Source organism: Dipodomys merriami, unplaced genomic scaffold (genome assembly GCF_024711535.1).
Source record: "Dipodomys merriami isolate MVZ:Mamm:240054 unplaced genomic scaffold, mDipMer1.0.p SCAF_7, whole genome shotgun sequence".
NCBI lineage: Eukaryota > Metazoa > Chordata > Mammalia > Rodentia > Heteromyidae > Dipodomys > Dipodomys merriami.
The window spans coordinates 16920630-16943406 of NW_027206290.1; the positions used below are offsets into that span (position 1 = coordinate 16920630).

The 22777-nt window shown below is 52.5% G+C and overlaps 1 protein-coding gene and 5 non-coding genes across 7 annotated transcripts; 3 read left to right on the forward strand and 3 right to left on the reverse strand.

Moving 5' to 3' along the window:
* Positions 1-2398: 2398 nt before the first annotated feature.
* Positions 2399-6574, reverse strand: Hjv (hemojuvelin BMP co-receptor). 2 transcript variants are annotated; one of them, XM_070007587.1, is made up of 4 exons: positions 6409-6574; positions 5237-5420; positions 4169-4686; positions 2399-3319 (listed from the first exon to the last, which is right to left on the reverse strand). In XM_070007587.1, the coding sequence occupies exons 2-4, from the start codon at positions 5331-5333 to the stop codon at positions 2696-2698; spliced, it is 1239 nt and encodes a 412-aa protein (XP_069863688.1). In that variant the 5' UTR covers positions 5334-5420; positions 6409-6574; the 3' UTR covers positions 2399-2695. The 2 variants fall into 2 exon arrangements, with proteins under 2 accessions (XP_069863688.1, XP_069863689.1); XM_070007588.1 differs by lacking the exons at positions 4169-4686; positions 5237-5420.
* Positions 6575-13267: 6693 nt separating this feature from the next.
* On the forward strand, positions 13268-13339 carry Trnag-ucc (transfer RNA glycine (anticodon UCC)). The gene has a single exon. It is a non-coding gene; the product is annotated as a tRNA-Gly (tRNA).
* Positions 13340-13676: 337 nt separating this feature from the next.
* Positions 13677-13748, forward strand: Trnah-gug (transfer RNA histidin (anticodon GUG)). Its single transcript has one exon. It is a non-coding gene; the product is annotated as a tRNA-His (tRNA).
* Positions 13749-14602: 854 nt separating this feature from the next.
* Trnak-cuu (transfer RNA lysine (anticodon CUU)) lies at positions 14603-14675 on the forward strand. Its single transcript has one exon. It is a non-coding gene; the product is annotated as a tRNA-Lys (tRNA).
* A 5532-nt stretch (positions 14676-20207) lies between these two features.
* Trnan-guu (transfer RNA asparagine (anticodon GUU)) lies at positions 20208-20281 on the reverse strand. The gene has a single exon. It is a non-coding gene; the product is annotated as a tRNA-Asn (tRNA).
* Positions 20282-21541: 1260 nt separating this feature from the next.
* Positions 21542-21705, reverse strand: LOC138817379 (U1 spliceosomal RNA). The gene has a single exon (XR_011368836.1). It is a non-coding gene; the product is annotated as a U1 spliceosomal RNA (small nuclear RNA).
* Positions 21706-22777: the final 1072 nt, after the last annotated feature.

Below are 22777 nucleotides of genomic sequence, written 5' to 3' on the forward strand. Positions count from 1 at the left end.
AGGAGGCTGAGATCTGAGGATCGCGGTTCAAAGCCAGCCCGGTCAGGAGAGACCGTGAGATTCCTATCTCCAATAAACCACCAGAAAACCGGAAGTGGCGCTGTAGCTCAAGTGGTAGAGCACTCGCCTTGAGCTGAAGAGCTGAGGGACAGCACTCAGGCCCAGAGTTCAAGACCCACGACCAACAAAAAAAAAAAAAAAAAAAATAGAGATAAAGGGCTAGGTATAGTGGCACATACCTGTAATTCCAGCACCTAGGAAGCTTACTCGGAGGATGGAGAATACAAGCTCCCTCAGCCTACATAGCAAAACCCTGGAGTAGAAGGGAGGGGGAAGGAGGAAGACGGGGGAAGAAGGGGGGAGAAGGGGGAAGACTGCCTTCTTTAGCATTTTTTGTTCATTTATTTTGTATTTTGCAGTGCTGGGGCCTCGTGCATGCGGGCAAGCGTCCCGCCTGTGCTTAGCCCTCTGCCCGTGGAGTCTCATTGCTCTTAAGTTGATTCTCAGGCTCAGTCTTGAGCTGCTGCTTTGTGCTGACCTCAATGCAATTTTACACTCTTACATGGCAAAGTATGACATGTAACTCAGAGTCACCAAGTACTAGTACATTTAACTTCATGAAAAAAGAATTCTGGGGCTGGGAAGGTGGCTTAGTGGTAGAGTGCTTGCCTAGCATGCATGAAGCCATTCCTCAGTACCACATACACAGAAAAAGCCAGAAGTGGAAATGTGGCTCAAGTGGCAGAGTGCTAGCTCTTGAGCAAAAGAAGTTCAGGGCACGAGTGGCTCGCTCCTATAATCATAGCTACTCAGAAGGCTGAGAGCTGAGGATCTCAGTTGGAAGCTGGCACAAGCAGGAAAGTCTGTGAGACTCTTATCTCCAGTAAACTACTCAGAAAAAGCCAGAAATGGTGGTGTGGCTCAAGTGGTAAAGGCTAGCCTTGAGCAAAAGAAGCTCAGGAACAGCACAAGATCCCAAATTCAAACCAGAAAAAAAAAAATCTAAACAACCCGATACCAGTGGCTCATGTATGTAAAGCTTTGCTACTCAGAAGGCTGATAACTAAGGGTCACAATTCAAAACCAGTCTGGGCTGACAAGTCTGTGAACCTCTCATCTCCAATTAACTACCCAAAAGCTGGAATGGAGGTGTGGCTCAAATGCAATAGCATCTGCCTCGAAGGGAAAATCTTAAGGAAAGTACCTAGGCCCTGAGTCCAAGCCTCTGTTCCAGTATAAGAAAGAGAAAGGAAGAAAGAAAGAAAGAAAGAAAGAAAGAAAGAAAGAAAGAAAGAAAGAAAGAAAGAAAGAAAGAAAGAAAGAAAGGAAGGAAGGAAGGAGGGAAGGAAGGAAGGAAGGAAGGAAGGAAGGTTGGTTTAGTGAAGAATTACACACTCATGATTCCTCCACATGAGTCAGTTTTATCTCTCATAGCAGGCAGAAAAAGAAAGTGACAGCTTCAGAGCCCCTGTGCGTTCAGCAAACACATCACCTTACTCCATTTCCTGCATCTGTGAAGAACCAGCAACAGCGGACACATGGAGGCTCCTAGCTTTAATAACAGATGAGTTAGGGGCTGGCATGCTAGCTTCTGTCCTTTCTGTGTGCATTTCTCCAAAAGCCAGTGTCCTTCACCTAACATCCACACAGTGTGCATTTCACATCTGAACAAAGCAGAACTCACCTCCCATTGTATATTCATCAAATAGATTTTTTTTCTTTTCCTTTTTTGGTGGTTCTGGGACCTGATCTGAGGGTCATGTGTTTGCTAACCAGGTGCTAGACATACGCTCAGGCCTCACCCAATAGAATTCTTTCCCTAATCATTTTGTCCTCTCCTGAGATGCTTTTGAATAAGGTTTGTGTTGTCGTCATTTAGTTCTTGACTCTTAAAAAGTCTTACCCAGCCAGGTGCCAGTGTCTCACACCTGTAATCCTAGCTACTCAGGAGGCTGAGATCTGAGGATCGTGGTTCAAAGCCAGCCTGGACAGGAAAATCTGTGAGACTCTTATCTCCAATGAACCACCTGAAAACCGGAAGTGATGATGTGGCTCAAGTGGTAGAGTGTTAGCCTTTGAGCTTAAGGGCTGAGGGACAGTGGCCAGGCCCAGAGTTCAAGTCTCATGGCCGGAAAAAAAAAAAAAGAAATCTCACCCTTGCTGGGCACTGCTGGTTAATACCTGTAACACTAGTTAGTTACTCAGAAGGCTGAGATTGTGGTTCTAAGCTAGCTCAGGCAGAAGAGTCTGTAAGGCTCTTATGTCCAAAGAACCAGCCAAAAGCCAGAATCTGAGGTGTGGCTCATGTGGTAGAGCACCAGCTTTGAACAAAAAAGTAGAGCATGTAAGGCCCTGAGTGCAAGCCCCAGTACCAGCACACACAAAAAAATGTTCCAAGTTTTAAAATACATGGATTGACACAATCTTCTCACCATAAATGGGACTGGAAAGGGGCCACACCCCCACTTTTTTGTGTGTGTCCAAAGGGGCAATAAGCCCCTTCAGGAGTCTGGAATGCAAAACCTCGTCCAGAATTCTCATTCTGTCAGCATGCAGGCGGGGGTTGGAGCCCCCCGAGGCTCAGTGCTCATTGGTTGGTACGTGGATCTCCAAGTCTCCGCTGTGTTCTTGGCAATTCTTGTGTTCCATGCCCTCCCCGAATGGTTTCCAAGCTAGTCCTAGCCTGGCTGGCTACTTACTGAATGCAAAGCCACAGGAAAAAGAGCCCTGCAAGAAGTGGACCTAGGGGAGTGGCGGGGGAGCGAGGAACCCCCGCATCCGAGGGGAAGAGGTGTAACTTCTCCAGATCGGGCAAGAAGGCCCGCGCGTCCTCTAAGGCTGTCCGGGCTGGCATGGTGAAGTTGGGGTCACCGGAAATGAACACATCGAAGACACAGGACTGGAAATAGGCATCTTCCACGGGGAGCCCCTGTTTGCACAGTCGTCGGGCCGCGTCGACGGGGATGGCACCTCGACGGTTGCGCTCGGAGCGCGAGAGGCGCTGGCTGGGCGGGCACCCGGCCACGCACAGCTGCAGGTCCTGCTCGGCCGAGAAGGCCCGGGCCACGTCCTCCGCCACCCGGATGGAGAATGACAGCTGGCCGGCCGTCTGCCGGACGACGATGGTCGTGCCGATGTAAGCAGCCCGGATCTCCACGTGGTTCCCGGGGTTTGCCGTCCGGATGGACAGACTCGAGCCCCCCGGCCGGTAGCCGCCGTTGACCGAGCCGTCCTCGAAGGCCGCGGGCAGATTGTCCACCTCGGCCCGGTATACCTTCTGATCGATGCACTCCTGCATGTTCTTAAAGATGATGGTGAGCTGCGAGGGCACGACAGGGAAAAGCGGTGGTCACTTGGAGTGCAAGGCAGCCCTGCAAACCCAGGGGATTGGTGGCTCATGCCTGTAATCCTAGCTTCTAAGGACCAAGGTTCAAAGCCAGCCTCGGCAGCAAAGTCTGCAGGACTCTTTTTTTTTTTTTTTTTTTTTTGGGGTCTGACGTGGGGCTTAATCTCTGGGCCTGGGCGCTGTCCCTCAGCTCTTCAGCTCAAGGCTAGCGCTCTACCACTTGAGCCACAGTGCCACTTCTGTTTTTTGTGTTTTGTCTTTCTGGTGGTTTATTGGAGATAGGAGTCTCACGGACTTTCCTGCCGAGCTGGCTTTGAACCGTGATTCTCAGATCTCAGCCTCCTGAGATGCTAGGATGATAGGCGTGAGCCACCAGCGCCGGGCTCCCGAGACTCTTTAAGTCCAATGAACCAACAAACAAGTAGCGGTGTGGCCCAGGTGGTAGAGCGCCAGTTTTGAACGGAAAAAGCTCAGGGACAGCGCCCAGGCCCTGAGTTTGAGCCCCAGGACCGGCGCGCATGCGCGCGCGCACACACAAACACATGCACACACGCACGTGCGCCGGCCTACACACAGTGCACATGCATGCACACACCCACGCACACATGCACACGCATGCACGCACATGCACATCCACACAGGCACATCCACACGCACACATGTGCATGTGCACGCACGTGCACGCACACAAACCCACGTGGACATGCTTATGCGCACGTGCACACATGCACACACACTCACGTAGGCACGCACGCGCACGTGCACATACACGTGCGCAGTGGAGCTAGCTGGGTGGGGAGGGAGCTCGATCGGGCCCCTGACCTTGCGGGTGGCCGTGGCCTTGGCCCCTGACGCCACGGGGGCGCTGGTGGCCTGCACGAAGAGGAAGTTGTTGTCGAGGAGCGGCCAGGCGCCCTGCACGCGGCAGGTGTGGAAGTGGTGGTGGAAGCTGCGCACGTGCGGGTCCCCAAAGGAGGCGCAGTGCAGGAAGCCGGGGCGTCGCCCGTGCGTCCGCAAGAAGCGGGCCTCGTAGTCGCAGGGGTCCGGGGCTGGGGATCCCGGCGGCGCGCTGCGCGGCGGCGGGGGCGGCGCGGTGGGGCCGCGGCGGGAGCAGTTGTGCTGGATCATGAGGTCCTCGATGCCATGCACCGCCGAGTGGAAGGCCAGGTCGCCGCGGCACGTGCGCGCCGTACGCCGAGTGCACAGCTCGTAGGAGCGGAGCGCGCGGCACAGGCCGCCGCCGCCGCCGCGCAGCCCGCCCGGCGAGCCCGCGCCTCGGAGGCTCAGCGTGGACGACACGTACTCGGCGTTGCAGCGGAGAATCTTGCACTGCGAGTGGGCTGAAGACCGGCGAGGAGAGGGCTGGGGTCTGTGTGGGGGTGCGTCCCCCCACCCTCCCCAGGCCTCCCCGCCCCCGCGCCGCCGACCGTGCAGCCCGACCAGGAGGCCTATTCCCAGCCCCCAACCCTCACCTCCCGCGTTAAAAACAAGTGTGCAAGCTCACGCCTGCCATCCTAGCTGCTCGGGGCTGAGGACGGCGAGGCGGAGCCAGCGCCGGCAAGAGAAAGACATGCAACCCTTGTCTCCATTGACCAGCAAAAAAGCCAGCAGCGGAGGCAGGCATGGGCCAAGTGGTGGAATGCCAGTCTTGAATGGAGAAAGCGGAGGGACTTGAGTTCAAGTCCCAGTCCCGGCACCAAAGAAATAAAAAACAAAAAACAAGCCCATCTGTTAGATCTCTTCTCCTCACCAATCAGGGGCCCCCCTCCGGTGCCCCCACGTTGGCATGAGAAATAAAATCGGGATCAGCCCTCTGCGCCCCTCCCCTCCCCGTCCTTCCCTTCCCCTCACGCGCATGCTCAGACGCCCCGGGACCCCGGCTGCTCTCACCGTGTCCACAGAGGAGGAGCAGGAGGGTGACAGTGCTCAGAGTCGGGGGGCTGCCGTGGAGGGGCCGAGGATGAGGGGGCTGGCTTGGGTCCCCCATACCTGTCCAGCCAGGTCCCCCTCCCCACCCCGGGCAGCGGTGCTTCCCAGCTGACTCTCTCTACCCAGCGGGCTTAGACCTGCTGACCTGTGACGGAGAAAAGAGATCTGGCTGGGCACGGGGGGAAGCGGAGAGTCGAAGGCTGGTCAGGGTGGTGCACAGAGAATCCGGGGCAATCACGACAAGGGGAAGTCGGGGGCGCCCCGACCTCCACGGGGCGGCTGGTTAGAGCTCTGGCTCGGGTCCCCTGTGCAAGGCCGTTGTGGGGGGGGGGTGGAGGGGAGGGTCGATGAACTTGGAGAGGGCAGAGTCTGCGGGGTTGCCCCATCCTCCATAGCAAACAACGAGTATGTCAAAAACGGAGGCGTTCTGCCGCTAGACCGGATCCCAGGCCTCCCAGCAGCTCCCCAACAGAGCAAAGACCCCTAGGAATCTTTCAGACACAAACCCCTTATTCCTCCCTCCTCACCGCCAGCCGTCCGTCGCAGGAGGGGTTCGTTTCCTTTCCTCCTTTGCCTCAGAAGAACACGAGACAGAATGGACTAGAATTCCTATGCCTTCTAGAACAACAATGTCTCCGTGGAGGCTTGGGCACCTGTGACTCACGCCTGTAATCCTAGCTACTCATGAGGCTGAGATCTGAAGATCGGGGTTCAAAGCCAGCCCTAAGCAGCAAAGTTTGGGAGACTCTTTATGTCCAATTAAAGAAGAAAAAAAAAAGCCAGAAGTGGAGCTGTGGCTCAAGTGGTAGAGTGCCAGCCTGGAGCAAAACAGTTCAGAGACAGCACCCAGACCCTGAGTTCAAGCCTCAGAGCTGGCACAAAATTTAAAATATATATATTGACCTGACAAGGGAAACGGGAAGGTAAGAAGGCTAAAAATGCTGGAGCACATTAAGCAGCAAACAGCTAGAGAGCAGTGACCACCCAGAAATGAGACATGGAGATTTGAGTGTCTTCCTAGGGAGAGATCCTAATGTTTGGAACAGACACCCAAGTTCTGCATCTGTAAATTTTGTAGAAGTCTAGCTCCACTCATGACCTTATTCAACAATTGCAATTGCCTTTCCACTTACTGTTTGCAAAGGTCAGCCATTCCTTGGATATCCAGTTCTACAAGCATGGTTGTGGATCACGTCCATCTGTCCCGGCCAGGGGCACCTTGTCCCCATCTCCATGTCCCCAGCAGGTCCCCAGACCTGCGAGAATCTCACTGAGGGTAGACAGCCAGAGTAGATTGGGGGTGGGAGGAAAGGAGGGCACGGCTGGCCAGAGCACTGGACAGCTGAGGGGGGGAGGGAGGGACACGGCTACTGAGTTGACGGTTTTAAAAATAGCGAAGTCCAAAATTCCAGGGACATTGGTGGCAGTAGGATGGGGGGGGGTAAAGGGAGGGAAGGAAGATTAAACAGAATATGGGGTATTGGGTGCCAAGCTGAGGGAGGCGAGACTGGTCTGTGACAGGCAAGGCCCATCTCCAATCCTGGCTTCTACGTCTCTGGAGTCAGCCTGCGGGTTTTCTCTATGAGGAGTTCGTGGCCTTTAAAAATCACAGCAAGCCACAGGGTAGCTATCATTACCTCCCTCAATCCTGCTACATGGAATATCCCATTTCATTTCTACACATGGTATAAGAGAAGTAGCACAGCAATACTGCGTGTTGGTGGCTCACACCTGTAATCATGCCAACTCAGGAGGCTGAGATGTGAGCATGGAGGTTCAAAGCCAGAGGGGGCAGGAGAGGCTATAAGACTCTCATCTCCAGTGAGCCTGCAGAAAAGAAATAGAGCTATGGTTCAAGTGGTAGAGAGCCAGCCTTTAGTGACAAAGCTAAGGGACTACACCCAAGGAAGGCCTGAGTTCAAGCCTTGATACCTGCACAAAATAAAAATAATGACTCACAGCAGAGCAATTCTGAGACCCTCTTCCATCTTTGCAGAGTATTTCAGCTGTCCACAGAAGAAATCCGAGCTCAGAGCTGTTGGGTGAAGGTTTGCTGAGTGACTCCAGCTCTGAGCCTTGCAGCTGTCTGCCCCTCCTACACCTCCATTTTTATTTTTTCACTTTGCACAGTTCCTCCTTTCCCCCTCACTGATACACAAAAGAAATTGAAGCTTTTGAGGACAAAGGCTAACATAGGAAAAGAGATGAAAGAAGAATGAATTTTTTTTCCATATTAGGGTAATGTCCCTTAGCTTTTTTGCTCAAGGCTGGTGCTCTACCACTTGAGTCACAGCTCTACTTCTGACTTTTTGGTGGTTCATTGGAGATTTAAAGAAAAGAAAAGAAAAAAGAGGGCTGGGAAGATGGCTCAGTGGTTGAGCGCTTGCCTTGCATGCCTGAGGCCCTGGGTTCGGTTCCTCAGCACCACATAAGCAAAAAGAAAAAAGCCGGAAGTGGCGCTGTGACTCAAGTGACTCAGCCTTGAGCTGAAGAGCTGAGGGACAGCGCCCAAGCCCAGAGTTCAGGCCCCACTACCAGACCCCCCCCCAAAAAAAAAGAAAAGAAAAAAGAAAAAAGGGGGGGCTGGGAAGGTGGCTCAGTGGTAGAATGCTTGCCTTGCATGCATGAGTCCCTGGGTTTGATTCCTCAGCATCACATAAGCAAAAAGAAAAAAGCCAGAAGTGGTGCTGTGGCTCAAGTGGTAGAGCACTAGCCTTGAGCTGAAGAGCTCAGGGACAGCACCCAGGCCCAGAGTTCAGGCCCAACAACCGGACCAAAAAACAAAAAGAAAGAAAGAAAAAAGAAAAAAGGTCACAGCCGGGCGCCGGTGGCTCACACCTGTAATCCTAGCTACTCAGGAGGCTGAGATATGAGGACCATGGTTCAAAGCCATTCTGGGTGGGAAAGTCCGTGAAACTCTTTTTTTTTTTTTTTTTTGGGTCCAGTCATGGGGCCTGAACTCTGGGCCTGGGCGCTGTCTCTCATCTCTTCAGCTCAAGGCTAGCACTCTACCACTTGAGCCACAGCACCACTTCTGGCTTTTTTCTTTTTGCTTATGTGGTGCTGAGAAATCGAACCCAGGGCTTCATGCATGCAAGGCAAGCACTCTACCACTGAGCCACCTTCCCAGCCCAAGTCTGTGAAACTCTTATCTCCAATAAACCACCAGAAAACTGGAGGTGGCACTGTAATTCAAGTGGTAGAGTGCTAGCTTTGAGCTGAAGAGCTGAGGGACAGCGCTCAAGCCCCCAGAGTTCAGGGCCCACGACTGACAAAAAAAAAAAAAAGTCACAGATTTTTTTGGGGGGTGGGGTAGGGGCCTGGGCTGACTTTTAATTGAGATCCTCAAATCTCAGCCTCCTGACTCAGAAATTTTTTTTTTGAAGGCCTTTAGTCCTTTGGAGAAATAATTTGGAGAGATAAATTAGAAGAAAATATACATTTACAGAATCTTGTGATTTCTGAAGATATTGCAACAAAGGAATTTGGCCATGTCATGGTTGTGTGTGTGTGTGTGTGTGTGTGTGTGTGTGTGTGTGTGTGTGTGTGTGTGTGTGTGTGTGTGTGTGTGTGTATCCTGGTCCTGGAGCTTGAATTCAGGTTGGGCGCTGTCTCTTGAGTTTTATTGCTCAAGACTGCTGCTCTGCCACTTAAGCCACAGCTCCACTTCTGGCTTTTTTCTGGAGGTGAAAGTCTCACAGACTTTCCTGCCCATGGCTGGCTTCAAACTGAGATCCAGATCTCAGTCTCCTAAATCGCTAGGATTACAGGCTGTGGTGTTGTATGCTGGGTTTTGTGTGGACAAAGAGTTTTCTTTCTCTGGGATAGTAATTGTACATTTACTTTATTATATATATATACATATATATATATATATATATATATTTTTTTTTTTTTTTTTTTGGCCAGTCATGGAGCCTGAACTCTAGGCCTGGGCACTGTCCCTCAGCTCTTCAGCTTAAGGCTAGCACTCTACCACTTGATCCACAGCGCCACTTCCCAGCTTTTTCTGCTTATGTGGAGCTGAGGAATGGAACCCAGGGCCTCATGCATGCAAGGCAAGCACTTTACCACTGAATCACCTTCCCAGTCCCTGTGCATTTACTGTAAAAAAAAGTTAGCTGCCAAGCTATTTCCCAAGTGACTACCGCTTTACATTCCCTGACGATGGGTACCATACCAAAAAACTGCAACCTGTGCATGGGTTCCTTTGTCTCTAGGATCTGGAAGATGGAGGCCACCGACTCAGAGGAAGAAGTCAAACGGCAGAAAATTATTGAAGGGAAGAACCGCAGAGCTCCTCCAGACGGGTGGGTCCTAAGTCGAGCTGTGCGGGGTTCATGAGGGTCTCCGGGAGAAAGCCACGTGACCACTGGACAGCCCGCGGGCCTGGTCAGCCCCAGGCCCCGTCCCGGCTGCAGGCTGCATGGCTCTCCACGCATCCTTCAGCCCCTTAGTGGAAGTCCATTCCCGCACACCTCTGGGGTCCACGCTGTTCACGCCCTGGAGCAATGGGCCAAGACCGTGATGTCCAGAGGGCCACAGTGGGACTTCCCAGGGCCTGGTGACATGGAGTGGGGTCTGCACACGGAACACCCAGGGCGTGGGGAGGGAGGGGAAGCTTTCTAGCAGTGGCCTGCGCCCCAATTGTCCAGCCAGGCCCTCTTCTCTCAGGCACACTGTTTCTCTGCATTCTTTTTTTTTTGGGGGGGGGGGTTCAGTCATGGGGCCTGAACTCTGGGCCTGGGCGCTGTCCCTCAGCTCTTCAGCTCAAGGCTAGCGCTCTACCACCTGAGCCACAGCGCCACTTCCAGCTTTTTTTCTTTTTGCGTATGTGGTGCTGAGGCATCGAACCCAGGGCCTCAGGCATGCAAGGCAAGCGCTCAACCACTGAGCCACCTTCCCAGCCCCCACTGCAGTTTATATACCACAGTTTACCCATTCATCTATGAAAGGCTCTTCTTTCATTTCCATCCTTATGGGCAGCTCTATATGAATAGTGCCAATAAGAACATACACGTACAAGTGTTTACCTGTTTTCAGTTCTTTGGGGGTATATGCGTAGGAGTGGAATTACTGAGTCATATTCTATATTTAGCTTGTTGAGGAACTGCCAAACTGTTCCCTGCAACAGCTGCATCCTTTTATATTCCCACGAGGGCTCCAATTTCTACTTACCCTTATCAGCACTTGCTATTTTCTATCTGCTAATTTATAGCCATCCTTTGTAGGTGTCAAGTGGTATCGTATGAGGGTTTTGTTTTCATTTTGCTATAACTAAGAAATCACACACCTGTTCATGGTTTTGTTTCCATTTGTTTATTTTATTTTATTTACTTGCTGGCAGATTAATATCTGCTGGGACTTAACATCCCAGGCAGTGTCAAGCCCAAGGGTGGATAGTTTGTGTGTTTGTTGCCAATCCTGGGGCTTGAATTCCCACTCTGCCACTTGGAGCTCTATTTCCAGCTTTTTGGTAGTTAATTGGAGGTAAGAGGCTCACATACTTTCCTTCCCGGACTGGCTTTTAACCTTGATCCTCAGATCTCCGCCTCCTGAGTAGCTGGGATTATTGGTGACTGGCAGAGGGTAGGTTTTTAAGGGGAGTCATTTGGCATCTTTGGGATTTGTTTATCTTCCGTTGGCATCAGTATCATCTTCCTCCTCTTCTTTTCTTCCTCCTCCACCTCTTCCTCCTCCTTCATCTCCTTTTTCTTCTTTGTGCTTGTATTAGGGCCTTAGTACTTTAGGTCTCAAGGTTTGGGAGCCAATTATTTCTTCTTACATCTCACTAACAAGAAGTTTCCTCTAAGTAAAGTAAGATGGTCCAGTATTAGCTCAGTATGAGAATGTAACCTTGAATATCCCAATTTGGGGGAATGGGGAGGAAAATAACCAAACATTGAGCAGCTGAGCCATGCTGACTGGTAAAGTGATTTAGTTATGAAAATTGTGACTGTAAACATACTTCAGGGTTTGTCCCGTTAAACTCCACCCTATTATTTAAAACAATTTAAAGCTCAGAAACCCTACATTCTCTCATCAGTGAGTTAAACTCAATCTACTGAGCCTCTAGCCTACTGAGAATCCATAGGCTGAGTGATTATCACTGGTGTATAATATTCCTTTTAAGCCAAACTAAATTCATAGGACTTGGAAGAGGAAGAGAGATGGAAAGAGACAGGGAGGGAAGGAATGAGAGAAAAGACAAGAGAGAGAAGACAGCATGGCTGCAATCCTAGCTGCTGAGGAGGCTGAGATTTGAGCATCATGGTTTGAAGCCAGCCGGGACAGGAAAGTCTTGTGAAACTTTTATCTCCAATAAACTACTCAGGAAAAGCTGGAAGTGGAGCTCTGACTCAATTGGTAGTATGCAAGTCTTGAGCGCAAAGAAGCTTAGGGACAGCACCTAGGCCCTGAGTTCAAGCCTCAGAGCTAGCAAAAATAATAATCTGAAAATAATATAAAATTTAAAGAGAGATAAGAGAAAGAGAGAAGAAACAAGAAAGAAGAAAAAAAAGCTATAATAGACCTAGGATCTCTTAGCTTTACTCCTAAAATGTCCTTTTCATAGTTCCTAAGTTCCTGGTTGTTTTTAGTGAAGATCTTTACTTTGCTACTGAGTTACTGGTGTTTTTCTATCTGTCTGGTCTGGATACTGTCTGTGATTATATGCAGTAAAATCCTCCTGTGGTTCTCTGAGTCAGGCTTGACTCAGAAGAAAGAAGTACCTAGGAGTTATCTTGAAGTGGAGAAGGCTGAATATTCTAGAATATTAAAATCCAGACACTCAAAAATAGCAATCAACATGGAAAGGCAAACCAGTCATCTACTTTTTTATGAGAAAATATTACTCTTTTCCTTATGGTCTAGTGGTTATGAGATAGTGCCCCTTCCTTCCACCACCGGGGGTTTGAATCCTAGTTAGGGAATAAGCCCTTTTGCCAGAAGGTACCAATTTCCTCTTCAATGAACTAAAAAAATCAAATGCAAGAACTGAAACTGCTAAAATGCCACAAGAAAACATCAGTAAACAATCATCTTGATTTTGTAACTGGAAGGACTTTGAAGAAAAACAGCATGGCAAAAATAAAACTGATGGATTAGACTGTATTGAAACAAGAACCTTCTGGCCATCTAAAAGTCCCATAAATACTATTAAAAGACAAAGGATAAAGTGGCATAAATCAGCAAGGAAAACAACCAACGGGGAGGTAGAATAGATAAAAACACACGACTTAGTAAAAGCAAATTACAAAGAAAAATCATTGTTACACTTATGAAAAATGACGGACTTCCATAGTAATAAGTGCAAATTGAAATGATTCACGGTCTCATTTTAACCACGGGCCAGTTGTAAAGATGGAGAGATTACAAGAGTGGCATTGATCACGATGTACTGTCCTCAGGAACTGACCTGCGGAATTGGAAACCCCTCTGCACAAATATGTAAAGAAAAATAGATGAGTAAAAACACGAAGAGAATGGTGCTATCCATGACCCACGTGAATCGTTCAATGCTCATTGATGAGTCTGCAATATGGCAATAGGTATCCAAGGCTTTAAAACGTGCGTCTCTTCATCTGAAATAGAGAAACCTATTGGTGCAATTGATTCACTTTAAAAACAAAGGAAACAGTAAAATAAGCTCAGAGGGGAGGTGGACGCCGCGGGGAGCTGGGAACGTTCACGAGGAGGGTGGTTTATTTGCGTATCTAAAAATAAACAGTGAAGCCAATTAATTGTTTCAAGAACAGGGAGAGTTGGCGGCGTGGGGCTGATGGGATACTTGGCACAAAGAATGGCCAGGTTATCATGGAACTCCCTTCTAGAACTCCCTGGAACTCTTCCACCGGAGGAAGTTCTGGGAGGTGTCTTCCCGGGGTCTTCTTGCACGTCAGGGTTCGGTTTCTCTTCCATTCGGGTCGCAAACCGAGCGGAGCGGATGACATCACCTTCATAGGGAGACCGGCTGAGCCCTGCCAACCGGGTGCGTTGGTGGTATAGTGGTGAGCATAGCTGCCTTCCAAGCAGTTGACCCGGGTTCGATTCCCGGCCAACGCAGTATATTCACCTTTTAATTTATTTTTTACATTATTTGGCATTTTAAAGGGGACTCGTGGAAGCCTCGGCTTCAGAGGATTTTGCCCGCTCGTCCGAGGCAGGTCAGACTCACTGTGGACTCGGGGGTCAGCCCTGCGCCCCTCGACGCCCCTAGGCGCGGTCTGCACACGGAATCCTCCGTCCGAGGCGCGTGCTCAAGACGGCGCGGCCCTGGGCCCGGACCGCGGGCTCGGGGGACCGCGATCCCCGAGACGGTGCCGCCCAGGGCCCCGCCGGGCAGAGCGCGCTCGGCCTCACACGCGGAGAACGGCGGGCGCCGGCCGTCCGCGCGTGGCGCGCCGTGATCGTATAGTGGTTAGTACTCTGCGTTGTGGCCGCAGCAACCTCGGTTCGAATCCGAGTCACGGCAGGAGGCGCGGCGGCCCGCCCTGCTTTTTCCTCTTTGCAACGGGGCCGATCGTCGCTGTTGGTGCGGCACACGCGCGCACGCTCAGTCACATCCGAGCTCCTTGCCCGGCCCCGCCATCCGGAGAGACTAAGCCGAGCACCCCCGAGACTGACACCCCGGGGTGCTGGGCTTCCCCGGCGGGAGGAGGCGACTCCAGCCCGGACCCCGGGGAGGAGAACCGAGAGCCTGGCCGCGAGCGCCCACTCCTGGCCGCGAGCACCCACGCCTGGCCCAGAGCACCCACGCCTGGCCCAGAGCACCCACGCCGGGGCCGCGAGCGCCCACTCCTGGCCGCGAGCACCCACGCCTGGCCCAGAGCACCCACGCCTGGCCCAGAGCACCCACGCCGGGGCCGCGAGCACCCACGCCTGGCCGGGAGCGCCCACGCCTGGCCCAGAGCACCCACGCCGGGGCCGGGAGCACCCACGCCGGGGCCGGGAGCACCCACGCCTGGCCCAGAGCACCCACGCCGGGGCCTTCCGGCTCACACGGGCTCCGGGGCGCAGCGCCAGTCCGTCCGGGTTCCCCGGATTGCCGGCGTCGGTCTTCCCCGGGGACGCGGCCTGCCGTCCCCCCTCCCAGCGCAGGCCGCGGCGCTCGGGGTGACGGACCCGGAAGGAAACTGAGGAAACACCGAGGTCCTCAGGGTTGGAAGTGGACGTGAGGGGTGGCCGGGGATGAACGGAGGGGTGGCCGGAGAGGTCGTGAGGGTGACGGGGTGGCCGTGGCCGTGGCACGAGGAAGGCGCTGGCGTCCCCGCTGCGCTCCCGGGCAGGAGCACCGTGGCGGGAGTCCGGGGAGGCCGCAGCGTCGCCGCCCGGCTAGCTCAGTCGGTAGAGCATGAGACTCTTAATCTCAGGGTCGTGGGTTCGAGCCCCACGTTGGGCGTCTATCTTTTCGTCTGTTTTGTTTTCTTTCTTTCTCCTAAGAAAGGCAGCGCGAGCTGCTGAGCTTCCATCTCAACCCCGCCCACCCGGCCCAGCGCCTCCTGCCACCCCCCCTCCGCCGACGGGGCCCAGCGACGCCCCCCCCATCCCCCGCCGCCGGGTCCAGCGATGCCCCCCCTCCGCCGACGGGGCCCAGCGACGCCCCCCCTCCCACCCCTCCGCCGACGGGGCCCAGCGACGCTCCCCCCTCCCCCGCCGACGGGGCCCAGCGTGTCCCCCCCTCCCACGCCCCCGCGGACGGGGCCCAGCGCCTCTGCTGGCCGAATCCGTTGAGGAAAACGGTCTCCCCTGCAGCCGGCCTGACAGGAGAGCGGGGTCCTCGGGCTCCGGCGCGGCCCAGCCAGGGAGGGAAGCGCTGTGTAGCTGGGGGAGGGGAAGGGGACGGCGTCTGAGAGCGGACAGTCATCTGGGAAGCAGGCATCTGTGGAGGGCAGCCGTTGGGGGGGCAGCCATTGGGGGGGCAGCCGTTGGGTGCGGCAGCCATTGGGGATCATCCGTTGGGGGGTCATCCGTTGGGGGGGCAGCCTGTGGGGGGTCATCCGTTGGGGGCAGTTGTTTGGGGGCAGAGGTCAGTGGGCGGAGCAGCCTCTGAGGCGGGAAACATCCGTGAGGAGAAGCGGCCTTCTGGGGGGGAGTCAGCCGTCTGGGGTCCGGCCGTCTGGGGCGGGGTCAGCTGTCTGGGGTCCGGCTGTCTGGGGAGGGGGGGGTCAGCCGTCTGGGGTCAGTCATCTGGGGTCCAGCCATCTGGGGTCAGCCGTCTGAGGTCAGCCGTCTGGGGTCCGGCTGTCTGGGGTGGTGGTCAGCCGTCTGGGGTCCAGCTGTTGGGGGGGGTCAGCCCTCTGGGGTCAGCCTTCTGGGGTCTGGTCGTCTGGGGTCGGCTATCTGGGGTCCGGCCGTCTGGTGAGGGGCCATCTGGGGAACCCCTGGACTACAGGTCCCTCCGTCCTTCGTTCCTCCCTGGTCTCGACCCCGCGGTGGGAACTAACTTCTCCCTGAAACATGACATCGGGCCCAGGGGCACAGCGCTGGCCGACTGTCCCCTGACACCGGGAACCAACGCCACTACGTGTAACATCTCATGATGACCCCTGATGCCAACCTCAGCCTCTGGGGTGCCTAAGGGTTGAGGATCAGGGTTCAAAGCCAGCCCAGGAGGACAAAATTGAGCAGCTCTTTTCTCCAATTAAGCATCAAAAAGCCAGAAATGGAGATTTAATCAAGTTTTAGAGCTCCAACTTTGAGAAGAAAAAGCTAAGACTGTTCCCAGACCCCAAGTTCAAGCCCCCACTACCCATATAAAACTAATTAGTGCTGGGAATGTGGCTCCTCATAGCGTGCCTGTCTAGCATGCATGACCCTGGGTTCAATTCCTCAGTACCACACACACAGAGCTGGAAGTGCGGCTGTGGCTCAAGTAGAACAGCGCTAGCCTTGAGCAAAAGAAGCTCAGGGACGATGCCCAGCCCTGAGTTCAAGCCCCAGGTCTGACAAAAAACAAAAAAAAAATCCACAAAAAACTAAAATGGAGCATAGATTTCTTTGGAAAAGAAAAACAATCTGTTAATACATCAAGGGAAAATCTATAGAACTGGGAAATTGGGCAAATGAAAAAATAGTTCAAGCCCCAATACTGGCATACATACACAAAATAGTCAAATTATATATTTTGATAATTTAAATAATATATAATTATGTTAATGTAATTATAATATGTAATACAGGCCTGGGAAGGTGGCTCAGTGGTAGAGCGCTCACCTTGCAAGCATGAGGCCCTGGGTTCGATTCCTCAGCACCACATAAGCAAAAAGAAAAAAGCCGGAAGTAGCACTGTGGCTCAAGTGGTAGAGCGCTAGCCTTGAGCTGAAGAGCTGAGGGACAGTGCCCAGGCCCAGAGTTCAAGCCCCACGACCGGACCCAAAAAAAAAATATGTAATACATTATGTAGTATAACACATTTTATATATTAATAATCATTTAATTTCATCAAAATTATGGTACAAGCACATTATTTGAATTCTTCAGGCCAGGTGCCTGTAGCTCACACCTGTAATCCTAGCCACCCAGGAGGTTGAGATCTGAGGATCATGCTTTATAGCTAGCCCAAGCAAGAAAGTCCATAGGAGTCTTACCTCTAAAGCCAGCAAAAAGCCAGAAGTGGAGCTGTGGCTCAAGTGGTAGAGTACTAGCCTTGAACAAAAATAAGCTCAGGGACAATGGCCAGGCCCTGAGTTCAAGCCCCAGGACCAGCACAAACAAAAGAAAATTAATTCTCCAGAGAAATAGAATTCATAAATAGATATGGTGGGGCTGGGAAGGTGGCTCAGTGGTAGAGCGCTTGCCTTGCATGCTCAAGGCCCTGGGTTCGATTCCTCAGCACCACATAAGAAAGAAGAAAATGGTCGGAAGTGGTGCTGTGGCTCAAGTGGTAGAGGGCTAGCCTTGAGCTGAAGAGCTGAGGGACAGCGCCCAGGCCCAGAGTTCAGGCCCCTGGACCAGACCCCCCCCCCAAAAAAAAATAAATAGATATGAGGGGGCTGGTAAATCCAAAATCTGCCGTGTGGGCCAGCAAACTCCTGCCTAGAAAGAGATTATATTGTTTTATTTATTTCTCCTTGATGCCAGTACTGGGACTGAACTCAGGACCTTTCACTGTCCTTTGGCTTTTTTCCACTCAACACTGAGGTTCTACCAATTCATACCTCACTCCTGGCTCTTTGCTGGTTAATTGCATGGACTTTTCTGCCCAGGTTGGCTTTAAACCGTAATCCTCAGATCTCAGCCTCCTAAATAGGATTACAGGAAGGAGCTTGTAGTTCCCAGCTCAGGCTTAATTTGTTTAATTTGTGGGTTTTTGTTTTTGTTTGTCGGTCATGGGGCTTGAATTCTGGGCCTGGAGCTCTTCAGTGCAAGGCTAGCGCTCTACCACTTGAGCTTCAGCGCCATTTCTGGGGTTTTTTTTGGTGGTTTATTGGAAAGAAGGGTTTCACAGACTTTCCTGCTGGAGCTGGATTTCAACCTCCATCCTCAGATCTAAGTCTCCTGAGTAGCTAGGATTACATGTAGGCGAGAGCCACGGGCACCCAGCTAATTATTTATTTTTTGGGTCCGGTTGTGGGGCCTGAGCTCTGGGCCTGGATGCTGTCCCTCAGCTCTTCAGCTCAAGGCTAGTGCTCTACCACTTGAGCCACAGTGCCACTTCTGGCTTTTTTTTCCTGCTTATGTGGTGCTGAGGAATCGAACCCAGGGAGGGCCGCATGCATGCAAGGCAAGCACTCTACCACTGAGCCACCTTTCCCAGCCCAAGCTAATTTTTTTTTTTTTTTTTTTGTCGGTCGTGGGGCTTGAACTCTGGGCCTGGGCGCTGTCCCTCAGCTCTTCAGCTCAAGGCGAGCGCTCTACCACTTGAGCTACAGCGCAACTTCCGGTTTTCTGGTGGTTTATTGGAGATAGGAGTCTCACGGTCTCTCCTGCCCGGGCTGGCTTTGAACCGTGATCCTCAGATCTCAGCCTCCTGAGTAGCTAGGATTACAGGCATGAGCCACCAGCGCCCGGCAAGCTAATTTATTTTTAACTAAGATGTATTCATTATTTCTCTTAGTAATGCTGAGTCGTATTTCCTAGTATTCCTTACAAATTTTTTTTTTTGTCTTTTCTTTTTTGGTTCTGGGGATCGAACCCAGGACCTTGCACTTGCTAGGCAAGCGCTTTGCCACTGAGCTACATCCCAGCCCACAAAAGTGTAAATTTTCTATTTTTCAAGAGAGATAAATATATTCATCTGCTAATGAGCTGAGAAGAAGCTAAAGAAGCTTCCAGATAACTTTGGGGTCTATTCCTGAGACTTTTTTGTTGCTGTTGTTGGTCATGGGGCTTGAACTCTGGGTTTGGACACCATCCCTGTACTCTCTAGCTCAAGGCCAGGGCTCTACCGCTTGAGCCACAGTATCACTTCGAGTTTTCTAGTGGTTTATTGGAGATAAGAGTCTCATGGACTTTCCTGCCTGGGCTGGCTTTGAACCATGGTCCTCAGATCTCAGCCTGAGTAGCTAGGATTACAGGTGTGAGCCACCAGCGCCCGGCTTCCCTAAGACTTCTGAAAGCCAAGCCTGTGGAGGATTAGTTGATATTTCTAGGAGCTCTCTTTTTTTTTTGTCCTCACTTTGCACTGTACCACTTGGGCCATGTTTTTGTCCTTGCTCTGGTTTTGAGGTAAGATCTTGTTTTTTGTCTAGGCAGGTCTAGACTTCCGGTTTTGAAGTCTGTAGCTGTGGTGACAGACTTGTACCACCACACTCCATTTTTACTGTTGAATGAGATCTCTTGAGTTTCCCTCCCCCCAAGCTCAATCAGAACAGGGTCCTACCTCCCAATTTCTGCCCCTTGAGTATTGAGGATTACAGGTGTGAGACCCCATCCCTCCACAACTTCAACAACTTCCTCCTCCTCCTCCTCCTTTTGTTTTCAATTATAAAGGTGATGTACAGAGATTTTCTTTTTAAGACGGCAAAATCCTGGCCTAGTGGCCCAATCTTGTATTCCCAGCACTTAGAAGACAGAAGCAGCAGGATCACAGGTTAAAGGTCAACCTGAGATACACAGCAAGCTCCCAGCTGGCTTGTAGTCTAACACATTTTACAGCCCCCTGAGATCCTCTCTCAAAAACACAATAAATCAAAACAAAACAAAAAACCTTAAAAAAAAATTCAAGATTTAATTCACAGAGGACCATAGCAATAGCTGCAAGTGGGGAAGAGAGATTGACTTAAGGCCACCAATTTCTATTTCCCGGGATGTAGTTTTCTTTAGCTTTTTACCCCCTTCAGCTCACAAGCCATCATGTCATAGCAAGCACCACATATCAGCATGGGCTCATGCAAGTCCACAAAAGCAGCGGGCTTAGCCAGTGTTGTTAGTTTCCCCAGATAGTTTGGAGAATTAAATTATTCCTCTGGGGGAAAAGGAAAAGACTCACTGCCTAAAGTCTCAATCTTTGCTTTTCCAGTCAAGGCTGGTGCTGGCACACTCCACTTGGGGCTTTGGGGTGATGAATTGGAGGTGAGCCTCATGGACTCTTCTGCTTGGCCGGCCTTGAACCGCGATCCTCAGATCTCAGCCTCGGGCAGCGAGGACGACAGGCGTGAGCCACCGGCGCCCACTTGGGGTTCGTGGGATTTTCAGCTGGGCCGAGGTCAGCTCTGAAGCCCAGGGGGTGGACAGATGCCATTGAAAATGTGATCATCTTTTTACCATATCAGTTCGCTGTCACCAGCAAGGTGGTGCGCAGAGGATCTCCACGCCGCGCGTCGCCCCTGCTCCCAGTATTTTTCTCTTTATATGCATTTTGGTACAACCTGAATTTTTCGTCCAAAATCTCCAGCCTCCATTTAAAACTGGCGAGAGTCAATGCAGCAGTGCCAAACACGAGTTGACGAGCCAGGACAAAGAGCCCCAGTCCAGTAAAACACAGGAGCACCGTCCCTGGGTGGGCTCGAACCACCAACCTTTCGGTTAACAGCCGAACGCGCTAACCGATTGCGCCACAGAGACGCGGCTGCTGCGCCTCGCTTCGGCTCGGAGCCTCACCGAGGGCTCGGCCCCGTCCTCTGGACCGCGAGGGTGGGCGAGGCCCCGTCCAGCCCCTGCGCTGCCCAGCCCGACCGCACGACACTGGGCACGCGCGGAGGTGAGAGGCGGCCGGGACAGTCCGCCGGGGGACTCGGGCGGCGGACACACATATCCACGGCTTCTCCGCCTCTCCAAGTGGGGCGATCGCCCCGCGGCCCCACGCGTGCTTTCCACCGCGGCCCGCGGCCCGGGCGCGCTCTCCACCCTGCCGCGCCGCGGCGCGGAGCCGCGCGGGGCTGCTGGTCCGCACTTGGAAAACAACGAGCCCACGGCTCACGCCTGCCATCCCAGCCACTCAGGAGGCCGAGATCCGAGGATCGCGGTTCAAAGCCAGCCCGGGCAGAAAAGTCCGTGAGACTCTTATCTCCAATAAACCACTCAGAAAACTGGAAGTGGCGCTGTACTCAAGTGGTAGAGCTCTCGTCTGGAGCTGAAGAGCTAAGGGACAGGAAAGAACGGAAGGAAGGGGAAGGGCCGCCAGCCCTAGCTGGCTGACTTCCCAATGCAGACTGGGCAGCCAAGCAGTCGAGAGCCCAGATGCGGACCCCCCCTTCAGCTGCAGGGAGGGATCCTAATTATCCCCCGGCCTCCCGCCCCGGGTTCTCTGCGCACCTCGGACGCAGCCCTAGACCTGGCCGGGTGACTCTGGGGGTGGGGGGTGAGCTAGGGATGCGATGCCGCCTTCTATGAGGTCACAGAGACGCGTTCGGTAGCGTCCTCAGGGCAGCTCCGTCTGAATCCGAAGCGTCATGGGTTCCTCCCGTGCAATCTTAGGACCGAGATTCTAAGTATCAGAAGTAAAATTTTCTCAGAGACCCTGCCTCAAGTTAACCTGTACAGAAAGCCTGACTGGATGCGTGAGCCAAGCGGAAACCCTGGCCGAAAGGGAAGGCCTAGCGCAGGACACAGGGACCGGGTTCCAGCCCTAGTACAGAAAAAACACGAGTCCCAAACACCGTGTCGCCAGAAAGTTCTGTGTAAAGAAGCTGAAACATTCTCTGCTAACGGAAGGACATTCACCGTGTCCAACAAAAATCAATTGTTAGAACTCTACAGCTAAAAAGAACAAAAGTGTAGACGACTGCTGCGCTTGAAAACTTTCTTGTCGCACCTAAAACACTCTAGATAAAAAGCAACGTAACAAGCACCTACGCGAACAAGCCTGACTTTCAACAGTACCGCAGGGGGAGAGCGCGCACGCAGTCCCCCACTACCAGAAATTACGCAGTCGAGTTTCTCCTATGTGGAGAAATCGCAGGAGTCAGCGCGTCCCAAGTGCAATGGACACGCCTCATCCTGGGAAAACCACCTGCGTGATCATGGTGTTTCCTCTGCCAGGTAAGTATGAGAAGTTGACCACCCACTCGGTCTAAACCTCCCATGCTTTGCACCGTACACACATGGTCACCGGCTTTCTCCCCATTCTCATGTCTTCCCAGCCTTTCTGAGTAGCTGCCAACCCTCCGCTCCCCTCCACGCTCTTGTGTGCTCTCCTACCACACTGGGAATCCACGAGTGGGTGTGATGGGGGCCTGACCAGTAGACCCCACGGGATCTCCTCATCTGCATAAGGAACGCCCTCGTTGTGACGTCACAAAGGCGATGCCTTTCCCTCCAGCTGACGTCCGGTCTGAAGTGTGGATATCCTCCGCCTCCAACCCTTTGGATCCAGTCTAAACCTCTCCTTTCTGAGCTTTGGGATTACAGACAGGCATGCTAGGCTACATCTGGGTTAAACTCTTCAACATAGTGTTCATTGTTACGCTTCCCGTGAGTCATGAATTTTCCTTTATCTAAAATGAATTTAACATTGCTTCCTAGAAGAAAGAGCTTTTATTTTTTTTCCAGATCTATTTGTGCTGGTTCTCGGCTCCTTCAGATTTCCTGTCTGTCCTTCAGCTGTGTGCCTAAGGCGTATCCACGGGCACATCCCCTCATTGAGCTCAGGGTTCCAGGTCCGGCTCTAAATGAAACATTTTAGGGCCAGAGGAGAGGAGATCAACAAATATTTAAAAGCCCTCAGATCCCTGCCGTCTTCAGTTGGTGTGTGTGTGTGTGTGTGTGTCTGTGTGTGTGTGTGTGTGTGTGTCTGTGTGTGTGTGAATGGGGTGAAGGCCGGTGACCATGTGTGTACAGTGCAAAGCGTGGGGGGTTTAGACTGAGTTAGTGATCAGCCTCTCATACTTACCTGGCAGGGGAAACACCATGATCATGAAGGTGGTCTTCCCAGGATGAGGCGCGTCCATTGCACCTGGGGGATGCTGACATCTTCTGACCCTGTTTGAACTTAGGGTCCTAGACCCTGCCCCTGAGCTTTTTCTCCTTCTCCTCCTCCTCCTCCTCCTCCTCCTCCTCCTCCTCTTCCTCCTCCTCCTCCTCCTCCTCCTCCTCCTCCTCCTCCTCCTCCTCCTCCCCCTC